Source organism: Lithobates pipiens, unplaced genomic scaffold, assembly GCF_037356315.1.
Source record: "Lithobates pipiens isolate NorthernLeopardFrog02 unplaced genomic scaffold, aLitPip1_a1.2 Scaffold_18, whole genome shotgun sequence".
NCBI lineage: Eukaryota > Metazoa > Chordata > Amphibia > Anura > Ranidae > Lithobates > Lithobates pipiens.
This window is the reverse complement of record NW_027507758.1, coordinates 194,089,204-194,103,877: the sequence shown is the minus strand read 5'-3', so window position 1 is coordinate 194,103,877 and position 14,674 is coordinate 194,089,204. Positions and strand designations below refer to the sequence as shown.

The window sequence follows — 14,674 nt, the reverse complement described above, 5'->3', positions numbered from 1 at the left end:
CCATAAAATGCCAAGATGGCACAAAACCCCCCCAAATGACCCCATTTTGGAAAGTAGACACCCCAAGGAAACTGCTGATGGGTATGTTGAGCCCATTGAATATTTATTTTTTTTGTCCTAAGGGATTGAATAATGACAAAAAAAAAAAAAAATGTACAAAAAGTTGTCACTAAATGATATATTGCTCACACATGCCATGGTTATATGTGGAATTGCACCCCAAAATATATTCCGCTACTTCTCCCGAGTACGGGGATACCACATGTGTGGGACTTTTTGGGAGTATAGTCGCGCACGGCATCCCGAAAACCAATCACCACCTTCAGGATTTCTAAGGGTGCAAATTTTTGATTTTACCCCTCACTACCTATCACAGTTTCGAAGGCCATAAAAAGCCAAAATAGCACAAAACCCCCCAAAATGACCCCATTTTGGAAAGTAGACACCCCAAGCTATTTACTGAGAGGCATGTTGAGTCCATGGAATATTTTATATTTTGCCACAAGTTGCGGGAATATTACAAACTTTTTTTTTTTTGCACAAAGTTGTCACTAAATGATATATTGCTCACACATGCTATGGTTATATGTGGAATTGCACCCCAAAATATATTCGGCTACTTCTCCCGAGTATGGGGATACCACATGTGTGGGACTTTTTGGGAGTCTAGTCGCGTACGGCACCCCGAAAACCAATCACCACCTTCAGGATTTCTAAGGGTGCAAAGGCCATAAAATGCCAAAATAGCACAAAATCCCCCCAAATTACCCCATTTTGGAAAGTAGACACCCCAAGCTATTTACTGAGAGTCATGTTGTCTGAACGAAAAAAAAGAGATTGATCGGTGGGTATGCCCACCATTAGATACCTCCCTTCATCCACCCACTTCTAATGATGGACATACATGCACCATTTATATATGCCGAAGCATGGGGGCATCCTCCCGCAAAAAAGTTATGCCGCGTACATACGTTCAAACTTTTCCATGGGCAAGCCCCCTGTCGGAATTTTGACCGTATGTACGCGGCATTAGGAGCAAAATCACTCCTCCACCCCTTATGCCCCCATGCTTCGGCATATATGCTCTTTTTTAACTGTGGTGGTGAAATCACCGCCTACAGCACTGGAGTCACGGCTTTATGTATCGTGGGAGCAAACGCTGTTGCTGTCAAGATAAATAAATCCGCGCTGCAGCTGAATGGCGTACCTGCTAAGCAAATTATGGTTAACGTTAAAACAAAGTAACATCCCAGTAAAACCTTACCATACCATACCTGCAAAGCAATTGCCAAAAAAAACAGTAAAAAATAAAACATTTTTTAACACAACCTGTGCCTAAAATATATATATGCCGAAGCATGGGGGCATCCTCCCGCAAAAAAGTTATGCCGCGTACATACGTTCAAACTTTTCCATGGGCAAGCCCCCTGTCGGAATTTTGACCGTATGTACGCGGCATTAGGAGCAAAATCACTCCTCCACCCCTTATGCCCCCATGCTTCGGCATATATGCTCTTTTTTAACTGTGGTGGTGAAATCACCGCCTACAGCACTGGAGTCACGGCTTTATGTATCGTGGGAGCAAACGCTGTTGCTGTCAAGATAAATAAATCCGCGCTGCAGCTGAATGGCGTACCTGCTAAGCAAATTATGGTTAACGTTAAAACAAAGTAACATCCCAGTAAAACCTTACCATACCATACCTGCAAAGCAATTGCCAAAAAAAACAGTAAAAAATAAAACATTTTTTAACACAACCTGTGCCTAAAATATATATATGCCGAAGCATGGGGGCATCCTCCCGCAAAAAAGTTATGCTGCGTACATACGTTCAAACTTTTCCACGGGCAAGCCCTCCGTCGGAATTTTGACCGTATGTACGCGGCATTAGGAGCAAAATCGCTCCTCCACCCCTTATGCCCCCATGCTTCGGCATATATGCTCTTTTTTAACTGTGGTGGTGAAATCACCTCCTACAGCACTGGAGTCGCGGCTTTATGTATCGTGGGAGCAAACGCTGTTGCTGTCAAGATAAATAAATCCACGCTGCAGCTGAATGGCGTACCTGAAAACATGAAAAATGGTTAACAATAACACAGTAAACAGTAAAGTATAAAAAATTTGAGAGAAGAGAGAGAGAGAGAGAGAGAGAGAGAGAGAGAGAGAGAGAGAACAATAAAACGACAACTATTTTTGGTTTTTATATTTTATATTTTTTTTGGTTTTTTTATTTTACTTTTTTTTTTTTTTTTTATACACTTTTTTTTGAACTGTAAACTGTAACTGTAACGGTTCGGGTCTCTCAAAATGCGATGGCATCTTGGGAGACCCTGTGTTAGTGTGCCTAGCCTGTGAAATGCTGTACCCTACGCTAATACTTCACTCGTTCATGGTAGCGTTCAAAACACTCACCCTGACAAAGACCAGGCTGGCCAGGACAGCGTGGACAATAAGAACGGGTGTCACGCCTATATCCGCGCTTGCTACAGACACGACATCTTTTTTGGGGGGCTCGTTGGGTAGGGGTACTCGGGAGGACATAAGAATAATGCCTCTCATACAGCCGGCTTACTGCATTTGGTTGGGAATGGTGAGGTACAGAACCGTCTGGAAACAGAAGCTCTGTGACAACCTCTCTTTGGAAGAAAAGAAAGGTTAATGTTCCGCCTGAAGCTTTGTATAGCACAAAAGCATTCAGCAAAGCCAATTGAAATAAGTAAGCAGACACTTTTTTGTACCAGCGTCTGGTCTTACGGGAAGTTAGATACGGCGCTAACATCTGGTCATTGAGGTCCACCCCTCCCATATTTTTGTTATATTCGTGGACACAGAGGGGTTTCTCCACAATACCAGTCGCCGTAGAAATTTGGACCGTCGTGTCTGCATGAAGGGAGGTAAGAACGAAAACATTCTTATTATGCCTCCACTTCATAGCGAGCAAATTATTACACCGATAGCAGGCTCTCTCCCCCAGCCTAAGACGGGAATCTACAAGCCGCTGGGGAAAGCCCCGGCGATTAGGTCGCACGATGCCACATGCTCCAATCTGATTATCAAATAAATGACTAAACAGTGGCACGCTGGTGTAATAGTTGTCCACGTACAAGTGGTACCCCTTTCCGAATAAGGGTGACACCAATTTCCACACTATCTTGCCAGCGCTTCCTATGTAATCAGGGCAGTTCTCCGGCTCTACGTAACTATCTTTACCCTCATAAACCATAAAGCTCCATGCATAGCCTGTGGCCCTGTCACAGCACTTATAGAGCTTGACCCCGTACCTGGTACGCTTGTTGGGAATGTACTGTTTGAATGACAAGCGACCAGTAAACTTAACCAGGGACTCATCAACGCAGACAACTTTTTGGGGAATAAACAAGTCTGCAAAACGTTGGTTGAAGTGGTTTATGAGGGGCCGAATTTTGTAGAGCCGATCGTATTCAGGGTCTCCACGTGGACGACAAAGTTCATTGTCACTGAAGTGCAAGAACCGCAAGATCTGCTCGTATCGTGCCCTGGGCATGGAGTTAGAGAACAGGGGCATGTGGTCAGCCGGATGCGTGGACCAATAAGCCCGCATCCGCATAAATTTGTGTGTGCCCATGTTGAGGGAAAGGCCCAAAAACGTCTTAAATTCGGAAACCGTAACTGGTTTCCAATCTCTGGCAAGAGACGGCAACTGGGGATTAGCGGCGATGCGTTGACCAGCATATAAATTGGTTTGGTCCACAATAGATCTATAGAGATCTTCCGTGAGATACAGAGAATAAAAATCGAGTGGCGTAAAATCATCTGTATCCACCTGAATACCGGGTTGGGCAGTGAATGGGGGAAGTACGGGTTCTGCAGAAGTGGTGGGCACCCAATTGGGATAGGCGAATTCTGCAGGAAGGGCACTATGGGTACGACGGGCCTGTCTTTGTCTTCTTCTTCTTGGTGGCAGCGGGACACTACTTGTGCTTGCCACCTCGCCAGCTTGAACTGCACTTATGGGACTCGCCACGTCACCACGTGATACTGCAGTGCTGGATGTACGCCCAGGGTGTACTAGGCCGCTGGTGCTTGCCAGTTCACCAAAAGGATGAGCGGCGCTAGTACTGGCTCTATACTCCATACGAGGGACTTCCGGTTCCTGCACCTCAACAACATCAGAAAATCGGGGTCGGCTACGCCTGACAATAGCAGGGACCTCTTCTTCGTCGTCAGAGCTATCTGACATGGAGGCGCTGTCCTCTACAGGTTCGTATTCTGAGCCTGATTCTGACAGATCAGTGTCTTCCTCTTCACTATCTGTCATGCTCAGAAACGTGTAGGCCTCTTCACTAGTGTACCTTCGCTTTGCCATTTTGGGCTCTAAATTTAGGGGTACAGTAGTGAGACTCACAGGTAAAAAAGCACCTAGCCTGTCAGCGACTGTATAAAACGCTACCAAAAAAAACTGTTAGCGATCGCAGGGATCAGGCCTGACTCTGCGAACGCTGCAGTTATGTGTGTTGTGTTTTGTAAGTGACAGTGATCGATCGATACTGCAATTGGGTGGGCTGGGCTGGGCTGGGCTGGGCAGAGGGGCAAAACGCAGGTGCTAGCAGGTATCTGGGCTGATCCTGCTAACAATGCGTTTTTTTAGAACCCTAAATTGCTGGGCACGCTAGTATAGATCTGATCAGATCAGATATTGATCTGTTCGGATACTATACCACTAAGGGAGGTGTATGCTTTGCGCGTGGGTGTTAGCGGTACTGGCACTAACCTAGCACTGCCTGGGGCGACGCAGACCCTTTCTGACCCTAAAACCAAATTTATATCACCCGCCGGGTGATCAGGGGGTTAAACCTTTATTAGGTAATAAATGGCGGGTGCCCTGATGCTATAAAAAGCGAACTACCAAACCAGCGTCACCCGTAACACTTATACGGTGATCACTGGTGAAAGGGTTAACTAAGGGCAATCAGGGGTTAAAACCTTTATTGGGTATTTATATGGGGGTACCTGAAGCTTTATAAAAAGCTGACGGGGAACCTAAATAACTAAATAACTAACTGGCTAACCAGCGTCACCAGTGACACTTATGCAGCGATCGCTGGTGAAAGGGTTAACTCTAGGGGCAATCAAAGGGTTAAAACCTTTATTAGGTTATATATCGGGGTACCTAACGGTATAAAAACCTGGCGTTGAACCTAAAAAAAAACTAGCTTCCTAGCGGGACCAGTGACACTATTGCAGCGATCAGAAAAACGATCGCTTAGTGACACTGGTAAAAGAGGGTGAAAGGGTTAACTGGGAGGGCAATCAAAGGGTTAAACCTTTATTAGGGGGGGGTAGGGGGCTACCCTGGACCTAAAGGGGCCTAACACTAGCTGCCCTGACACTTTTTACAGTCACAACTGACACTAAATGTAGTGATCAATAAATAAATGAACACTGCATTAGTGACACTGTGACTGGGGGGGGGCGGGGGGCCGATCGGGGGGGTGATCGGGGGGTGACTGGGGTGAAATGTGTGCCTGTGTGTACCTATGTGTCAGTGGACTGTTGGTGCACTTACTTGCGTCTTCACTCCTCGCTGTCCGGTTCAAAAAGACCGCCACGAGGAGTGTGACATCACTTCCTCCTCCTGTGTTTACATTTTCACAGGGGAGGAAGTTCGTCACTGGCCAGGAGCGATCGAGAGGGGATGGGCGGAAACCAACGGCCATCCCCTCATCGCCGATCGCTCCGGCACCGAAAGGGGCCGCCGTATCTAGCGGGAGGGGGTCCGATCGGACCCCCCACCCGCTAGAAGGCAATCACGTACATTTACGTGATTCTGCCTGCCTGTGCCATTGTGTTGACGTACATTGGCAATACGGCGGTCCCGAAGTGGTTAAGATGGGCATCTTATCGAACACAATATACAGGGTAATGGGAAGTGGTAGAGACAAAATATATACATACACACACACAGGTTGAACTAGATGAACTGATGTCTTTGTTCAACCTTATTAACTATGTACTTTCACCACTTCAGCCCCGGAATATTTGGCTGGCCAAAGACCAGCACGTTTTTTGCGATTCAGCACTGCATTGCTTTAACTGACAGTTGCACGGTCATGTGATGTGGCTCCAAAACAATGTCATTTTTCCCCACAAATAGAGCTCTCTTTTGGTGTTATTTGATCACCTCTGCGGTTTTTATTTTTAGCACTAGAAACCAAAAAAGCGACAATTTTGAAAAAAACACATTATTATTTACTTTTTTTTTCTATAATAAACATTCTCAAAAAATATATAAAACATTTTTTTCCCTCAGTTTAGGCCGATATGTATTCTTCTACATATTTTTGTTAAAAAAAATCAGAATAAGCGATTTTTCTCGTGACTGCGACATTATGGCGGACACACCGGACAATTTTGACACGTTTTTAGGACCATTGGCATTAATACAGCGATCAATGCTAAAAAAATATGCTGTAAAAATGTCACTGGCAGAGAAAGAGTTAACCACTAGGTGGCGCTGTAGGGGTTAAGTGTGTCCTAGGGAGTGATTCTAACTGTGGGGGGGAGGGGCTGTGTGTGACACTTCACTGATCATCGCTCCGATTACAGGGAGCTATGATCAGTGACAGTGTCACTAGGCAGAATGGGGAGATGCTTGTTTACATTCGCATCTCCCCATTCTTCCTCTCCGTGAGGCGATCGCGGGTATGCCTGCCAACATAGAGTCCGCAGGACCTACTGTTGGACTTACGGAGCTTGTGGAAGGCATGCGCACCTGCTAGCTAAGCCTCACAAGATCGTGTACAATAACATGATTTTGCGTAGCGGAGCCAACCTGCCGTAGTAAAAATGCAGGCGGCTGATCCACAAGCGGTTAATGCTTCATAAATTGCAGAGAATTCATTCACAGATCTGCAGATACCCCCACACAAACACACTGTATATGTATATATTTGTATTTGTCCAGATGGCAGCAGTAATTCTCTTCTGTAAATATGATCAAGTAAGGTTCAGATTCCCCTTTTGCATTTTCTACCATATGGTAATGGCTAGTTTCCATGAAAATCACACCAAGATAAGAATCTACCAAATATGGACTTGAAGGGCACAAAATGCTTTTAAATTTGTATTCATTCAGTATTTTATAGAACCACAAAACATACAATCTTGCTTTCATAAATGAAGGTGCAGGTCTACAATATATCTGTATAGTTATTATGCAGATTTAGATCTGTAAGAGTCATTGCAAGGCAAGGGTTGTACTAGTATGCTCATGATGTATACATCATCAGAATATGGTACAATATATACTGTGTAGCCTAATTCTATTTTGTTTTTTGTTTTGGGGTGTGACCATAGTTTAAAGTGTCATGTCATTAAAGGTGTTTTGGTTTCAATGGTTTTTAACATGTTAAAGCCTATTTAAGCTTTTAGTGATTTGGTTTAGATATACTTTAACCCTTGCATATCCTCACCAAATCTATAAAAAAAAGTCTTTACATACACAGTAAACTACATCTAAGCCCAAGATTTCCAGTCCTTGGATGTGGTGGCTGCTTTTGTTTCTTTTTAACCATTTCCGGACCGGCCAATGCCGATATACATCGGCACTTTGAAGCGTGATATCATTGTTATGGCACCAGCTAGCTACCATAACCCCGTTATCCTCTTCTTCAGTCAGCGGTCCGGTTTCAGATAAAAGTGGTCTCTGCGGCGCATTCACTGCAAGATCACTTTTATAGGTGGCCGGAGATTGGCAACCCTTCCCCCTGCTCTCCGGTGCCTACCGGCGCCATCAGTAATGGTGGATGGCGATCGGGTCCTCTCCCTGACTTGGTATGGAGACGAACAAGACAAGGAATTGGTCGCACACTGGAACTCCAATTTATCTCAATGTCATCTTTATTGTCAAGAGGGTCAGACAGATGCAGGCAATGGTAGACGTTTCGCATTGCAGGGCGGAAGCGACGTCCAAAACGTCACTTTCGACCATAGCTCTTAAAGAGACTTTTTTTATTGTTTTTTTTTTTATTTTATTACATTAATTTTGTTTTGTTTTTTAATTGCATTGTAGTGTAAATATGAGATCTGAGGTCTTTTTGATCCCAGATCTCATATTTAAGAGGTCCTGTCATGTTTTTTTTTTCTATTACAAGGGATATCTACATTCCTTGTAATAGGACTAAAAGTGACAAAGTGACACACTTTTTTTTTTTTAAAGAACAGTGTAAAAATAAAAGGTAAAAATATATATATATTTTTTTATTCTCTAGGGTGTTAGAAAAAAAAAATATATATAATGTTTGGGGGTTCTAAGTAATTTTCTAGCAAAAAAAAAAAAAAACGCATTATGCCCAATCAACAGTCTTCATCAGTAGCTACTGAGAGTAAAAGAGAAGAGTAAGAAATTCCTTTGACAACTGCATCTGAATGGCTTTGACTAACATTTTGGCAAAAGCAGAATTTTTTTTTACCTTTAATGTGTGGAAACCTGTGATTAGCTCCCATTCCCAATGCTTACCTTAGCCCAGTTTTGATCCAGCGCTCAAGAACAAGTGGCTTGCTTTTGCGACACTCGGTAGGGAGGAGGACCCAGGAGCGCCAGCAAAAAAACCCAAAAGAGGAAGATCGGGGCTGCTCTGTGCCATTTGAACAGAGCAGGTAAGTATAACATGTTTGTTTAAAAAAGTCATTACATCTTTACATTACAATCACTTTTTTATTTAATTTTTTTTATAGTTTAAGGTTTTATATTTTTGTGTTTTTTTTTTTTTAGTGACACTGTAAAATGGATTAATAAAAGAATTATTCATTTGCATATTGGGGCTATAACAGGGTCTTGAAGAAACCATTTTGAAAGTTGAACAAGTAACACCCAATGATAAGAGAGTCATTCCAATACCTTTTTAGTTTGAGAATAACCATGAGGTGTTATATAAATGTGCTGATATCTGTTTAACATTGGGAGCTGTGAGAAAAGGGGTATCTGAACCTGCTCATCATGTCCTTACAGTAGCCTTCACTAAAGCCAAATGTACTTCCTCCACTATGTTTCAGTGACTTGCGAACATTACTTTTGTGAGACATTCCGAGCTTTGATGAGCTAAAATATAAAGCACATTTAAAAAGATTGCATTTAGTAGTTGACTTGCGGTTGTAATGGCTAGCTGTATTATGCAATAAAAGTTTTTGTTAATAAATAGGGCAATCCACAAAACTAGACCAGCAATCTCTCTGAAGTTTGTATATCTTTTTTTTTTTTTTTTTTTTTTTTTTTTAATTCCTAACTTATTCATATTAGATAATTATTACTAATTTAAATACTTTTTTATAAGTCGTCAAGTTGAAGTCTAATCGAACTAAAAGTTAACGCATGTTGTATTTTTTTTTTACCTAAAACAGAGAATGTGGGTTTTTTGTAATGACATGCAAGGTTCAACAATATTGTTTTTTCTTTCAGCCTCCTGTTGTCGTTCCTCACAGAATTCACTCAACAAGTAGGAGTGTGAGGGAAGAAAAGACACGGTCAGAAATTAACTGTAAGCATTAAAAAAATTGTACTTGTGGGATATGGAAAATTGTTCATTTTGTATGGTTTCTTTATTTGTAGACCTGAGATGTTGTTTTCATGTTTGTCACTAATAACTTTGTTTAGCATCTTTAATAGACAGATTTATTGGTCTTTTCTGTTTCTTGGAGATTTCAGAAGTGAATTTGTGATCCTACCAGATACATTGTCTTACACCTTTTTGATATTGTCTATAATGCATAACAATTCAAAATTCATTTTTTTTGTTTTGTTTTTTTCATTGGGATCCCCTGAGAGAGAAAAAGAGCGAGGAGGATCTAAAGGCTGTTACCAAAATTGGGAAAAAAAAAATAGTTCTTGATTAACTGACCCATTAAAAGTCTCTCATCACTATTGGAAATACTGTGGTCTGTCCTCTTCTGCTGCTTCTCTCTCTTTTTTTTTTTCTCACATTTCCTGACTAAATAAGTTGCACACGTTCCTACCTATTTGTGTACATTGTGTCCCCAAGTCCAACAGCTTAGTACGAGCAAAACATCTGTTCATATTTATTATAAGGCATCAAGATCTTTCTTAAGGCTTTGTTAAAGCCAAACTATTATAATTTTTAATCCACTTCATTTTTTAAACTGTTATTTTATTCCTTTTTTGTGCTATGTATGCTATGTAAGAACTTTTGTCCATTGAGAGACATGGGATTCTTGTAAAACTGGGTTTTGCTGCTGCCTACAAGAGAATTGGTCACCGGAAAACAAAAACTATAAACCAGCTTTGAGGTTGGCAATCCTTCCCTATACACAGCATACTCAGTTTTTGCTAGTGTTGTAAAGGGAATGACAGATTTCTCAGTTATTCTGATTTCTAGACCCTTCTCTTCATGTTATTCTTCAACAGCTGCTGGTTGATTCAGACCAGGCCTCTTTGGCCTGGCAGTCTCGCTAGTGCAGCCATCAAGCACCATTTGGTGTGTTAATTAATCACTGTGACAGCGCTGCTCCATAGGGCAAGCCTGGTATTGCCCCTTGGGGCAATCACATACTTCCCAGTATTCCTGGCCTTTCACAGTGGGGTACTTTGTTTGTACAGAGATGTTGCAATGCTTTTGGTTGATAAAACAATAGTTAGTGCAGCACAATAATTTAGAGAAAAAAATCCATTCCACATGTGGGGACTGAAAAATCCAGGAGGTAAAAGGCAAAATTCCTTGTGACAGAAAAAGAATTTCTCCAGTACAATGGTGACAAGATCCTCCACCACAGACAGCCAGATTCGCTTACCGGATCAGATGGACCTCTGTATTGTACTTGTGTACCTCTTAGGAAGGCGACAGTTTATGGAAGTTTTCTAAAGTTTAAAGTTTGCACCCCTTGGCAAGCGGAGCAAGCTAATATCGCTGCATTCCGCTGCTTGATTGGTGTTCCATCGTGCTGGATTGGGGACCCTTAGAGTTGTACTTGTGTACCTACATCCCTGAGTGAATAAACATGCATATGACATCCTGTAATACAGAGGTCCATCTGATCCGGTAAGCGCATCTGGCTGTCTGTGGTGGAGGATCTTGTCACCAATATTGTACTGGAGAAATCATTTATTTTTGCCACATTGATACTTATGTGGCAATCTGCAAGAGATGTGGCTGTCTGTATAAGAAACAGAAAGTATCAAAGTAAAAGAAACAAAGCATGAAACAAGACGTCAAATGGTGAACTGTATCTGATAAACGGAAAGACTGCCTATTTAAAGCCATATACGTTTGTTTCCTTGTTAATTGCCTCACTGATACATCTGGTATTGAAGACAAGCCTCCATGAAGTTTTATCAAGGGTCCTTTCATATACTTGTGACTATGTGAAATAAATATCTAGTCAATTAATCCTAAGTGAAAACTAACAGGATATTTGTAGCAATAATTTGTTACTTTAGTGGAGTCAATCAACACATCAATGGAATTTTGAATAAGACTATTTAACCCCTTCCCGCCGAGCGTACGCAGATGTGCGTACTCGGCTTCCGGGGGGTATACCGGGATGATGCCCGCACCTGCAGGCATCATCCCGGTACCGGTTTTTTCAGCAGGCGATTGGCTATCCAGCCATAACAACCGATGCGGCTAAAAGCCGCTTGGCTGTTATGCCGAAGGAGCGGGAGGGGACGTCCCCCCCTCCCGCCGCGGTTACCGGTGCTCCTGCTCGATCGGGAGCACCGATTCCATGTCCGATGCCTCTGGCTGCTGGGGAGGAACTGGAACGAAGCCGTAATCATAGTAAGCACAGAAGCGACGTCATGATGTCACTTCCCGTTTACTCGGCTGCCAATGGCGCCGGTTTTAAAAAAAAATATCCGGTATTCAGAATCGCCGTTTTCGGCGATCTGAATACATTGAAGTGTAAAGGAGGGGTGGGGGGTCTTTTAGACCCCCGATCCCTCCATAAAGAGTACCTGTCACCACCTATTACTGTCACAAGGGATGTTTACATTCCTTGTGACCGCAATAAAAGTGATCAAATTTTTTATTTTTATTTTTTTAAAACCATTTAGTCATTTTAAAATAAATAAAAAAAATAAAAAAATAAAAAATTAAATTTTTAAAGCGCCCGCCGTCCCCGCGATCTCGCGAAGCAAAGAAAACGCATACGTTAGTCACGCCCGCGTATGTAAACGGTGTTCAAATCACACATGTGAGGTATCGCTGCGATCGTCAGAGCGAGAGCAATAATTCTAGCACTAAATCTCCTCTGTAACGCTAACCTGGTAACCGTAAAAAAATTTTTTAAAGCGTCGCCTATTGAGATTTTTAGGTACTGTACTTTGTCGTCAATCCACAAGTGCGTGCAATTATAAAGTGTGACATATTTGGTATCTATTTACTCGGCGTAACATTATCTTTCACATTATGCAAAAAAAATTGGATAATTTTACTGTTTTTTTTTTTTTTTTTTATTCATGAAAGTGTCCCTTTTCCCAAAAAGTTGCGTTTAAAACACTGCTGCGCAAATATCGTGTGACATAAAATATTGCAACAATCGCCGTTTTATTCTCTAGAGTATCTGCTAAAAAAAATATATATATATAATGTTTGGGGGGGGGGGTTCCAAGTAATTTTCTAGCAAAAAAGTTTACTGTTTTGGCACCAATTACCCCCGACTGACGGTGTGAACAGATCGTTTGACAGGGTGACTGAATAGGGTTAATCTCTTTTAACCCTTTCAATCTGGACAAGATTGGATTAGTCAGGGTGTTTTTGATTTCTTTTTTTTGCTTTTTTATTATATTTTGAATCCGGTGGCTTTGACTAATGTGTTCTGCAGACTAGTTGTCACTGATACAAACTCAATAAGCTCAGAAAGGGTTTGAAAAGAAAATAAACTACTCATATTCACAAATAATTCTGTGTGTTTTACTAATTTATTCTGGCTCAAATAAAATATTTATATATTTTTAGAAGAAATCCCTGAAATTGATAATTGCTTTTTCAAGAAACTTGCACATATAGTGGGGCAATTGAATTACAATTGATATTTTCCTTAATATTTCCTCTTTTTGTAGTTGGACAGGTAAAGTTTGATCCACCAATGAGGAAAGAGACTGAGCCACATCATGAGTTGGTGAGTAGTCTGGGATTATTAGTTATCTCAACTTCAATGACTGATTTGTATTCTAACACCAGAGAGACCCACCAAATTATTGTCACTTTCCAGGTGTATATTGTTGCTGTACTTTAACTGTAGGCTGTGTAGCTTTAATTTGTGCGAAAAGCTCTAAATGCTTCACTTATAAACACTATGCAGAAATCTATTCTTGGCACACTTTTTTAGCTGTCCTAAAACTGCTTTTCCCTTTTTTGTTCTCTATAAAGATCCTGCATGTGGCAAAAAATTAAGAAGGTCAGACAGATTGCTTTTATTTTACTAATGCTTTTTAAGTTAAACTAACTTTTTTCGTCTATTTCGGTAAGTTATGTGGTCCCGCATGAAGGTACCCATACGTGTAGTTAAATTGTCACACATTCTCCACAACAGTCATGTATCAATCTGACTGTATATGGGAAAAATGATAATTGAATCGACAACAATGGGCCAGTTTTCGATCAGATGAGTTGTAAAACATTGAATAATTAATTTTTTTCCTCTTTTTTTTAAATGTTGTACCTAGTAATGGTTATGATCAGCTGAAAAACTTTGTTTAGTGGTGGAATGCGTTCATTGGATACAAATCGATTTTTTGCTAATGCTGTGATCTTTATTTATAAAAAGGTCATAAGCCATCGTGTATGGGTACCATAATCGGTTTGAAGTGCTCACACATTAAATAGCTGTGTGGTTATGATTAATTTGAGAGTATCTGCAGTTTTTCCACTAGCACCTTTGATGGTTGAATACACTAACAAAATACTTTTGTATTTTGTAATGATTTACACTTACTATAGACAGCAAAGTATAAGAGAAGCATGCCCATTATGAGTGTTGGTCTTGTGCTGTTAGCCAGCCAGCTGCCTGCTTTTTTTCTCCTTTTACAGCTTGTGAGTGATATTCCCTATTGTGTATGTGCAGCTTTCAATCTTTCTGTAAATAACTTGGGTCTCTGTCTGCTAAACAGCTCAACAGGGACGATTTTTTGGACAGTACAGAAGAAATATACTACACTGCAAGATCTAATCTGGTATATTCTCCTTTTCTTTGTCAACTTTGTGCCCTCTTTTCTTGGCTTGCAAAGCAATGTTATTTTTTTTATTTTTTTAATAATTCCATAGGTATACACAGTACAGTTCTGTCTGTTCGGTATGTTATATTATATACAGTGTCTACAATATAAGAAGAGATCTTCTAAGAGCTAAGTGAAAGAGACCAAATCTTCCTAAATGAACTGCAGTTGTTTGTGTCAACTGTATTTTTTTTCCCAAAGCCTTAGTCCACACCAGATGCAGTTTAAAAAAAAAAAAAAAAAAAATATATATATATATATATATATATATATATATATATCGAGCTTGCACCCCTTGCACTGGTTTTGAAGCGTATGCAGGATTTTCTAAACTGAGAAGACAGCGGCTTTGTTACTGTCTCTTTCTAATTGATTTTTCATATTGTTCCAGGTGAGCAAAGCATTTGTGGGTGGGAGGGAGTGCTGTCTCTATGTCACTTATTCAGCTCTTTATGTAGTTTGCAGTTT

General features: G+C 41.0%; 1 protein-coding gene across 4 annotated transcripts in view; it reads left to right on the top strand.

Annotated features, from left to right (window-relative positions):
• MAP4K3 (mitogen-activated protein kinase kinase kinase kinase 3) overlaps positions 1-14,674 on the top strand; it is a 783,526-nt gene that overhangs the window by 371,420 nt on the left and 397,432 nt on the right. For 2 of the 4 annotated variants that reach the window (XM_077486491.1, XM_077486490.1), the window contains exons 13-15: positions 9,437-9,515; positions 13,052-13,110; positions 14,102-14,164. In XM_077486491.1, the coding sequence (XP_077342617.1) occupies positions 9,437-9,515; positions 13,052-13,110; positions 14,102-14,164 (201 nt within the window). The remainder of the gene's footprint in view (positions 1-9,436; positions 9,516-13,051; positions 13,111-14,101; positions 14,165-14,674) is intronic. The other 2 variants (XM_077486493.1, XM_077486492.1) reach the window with 1 other exon arrangement.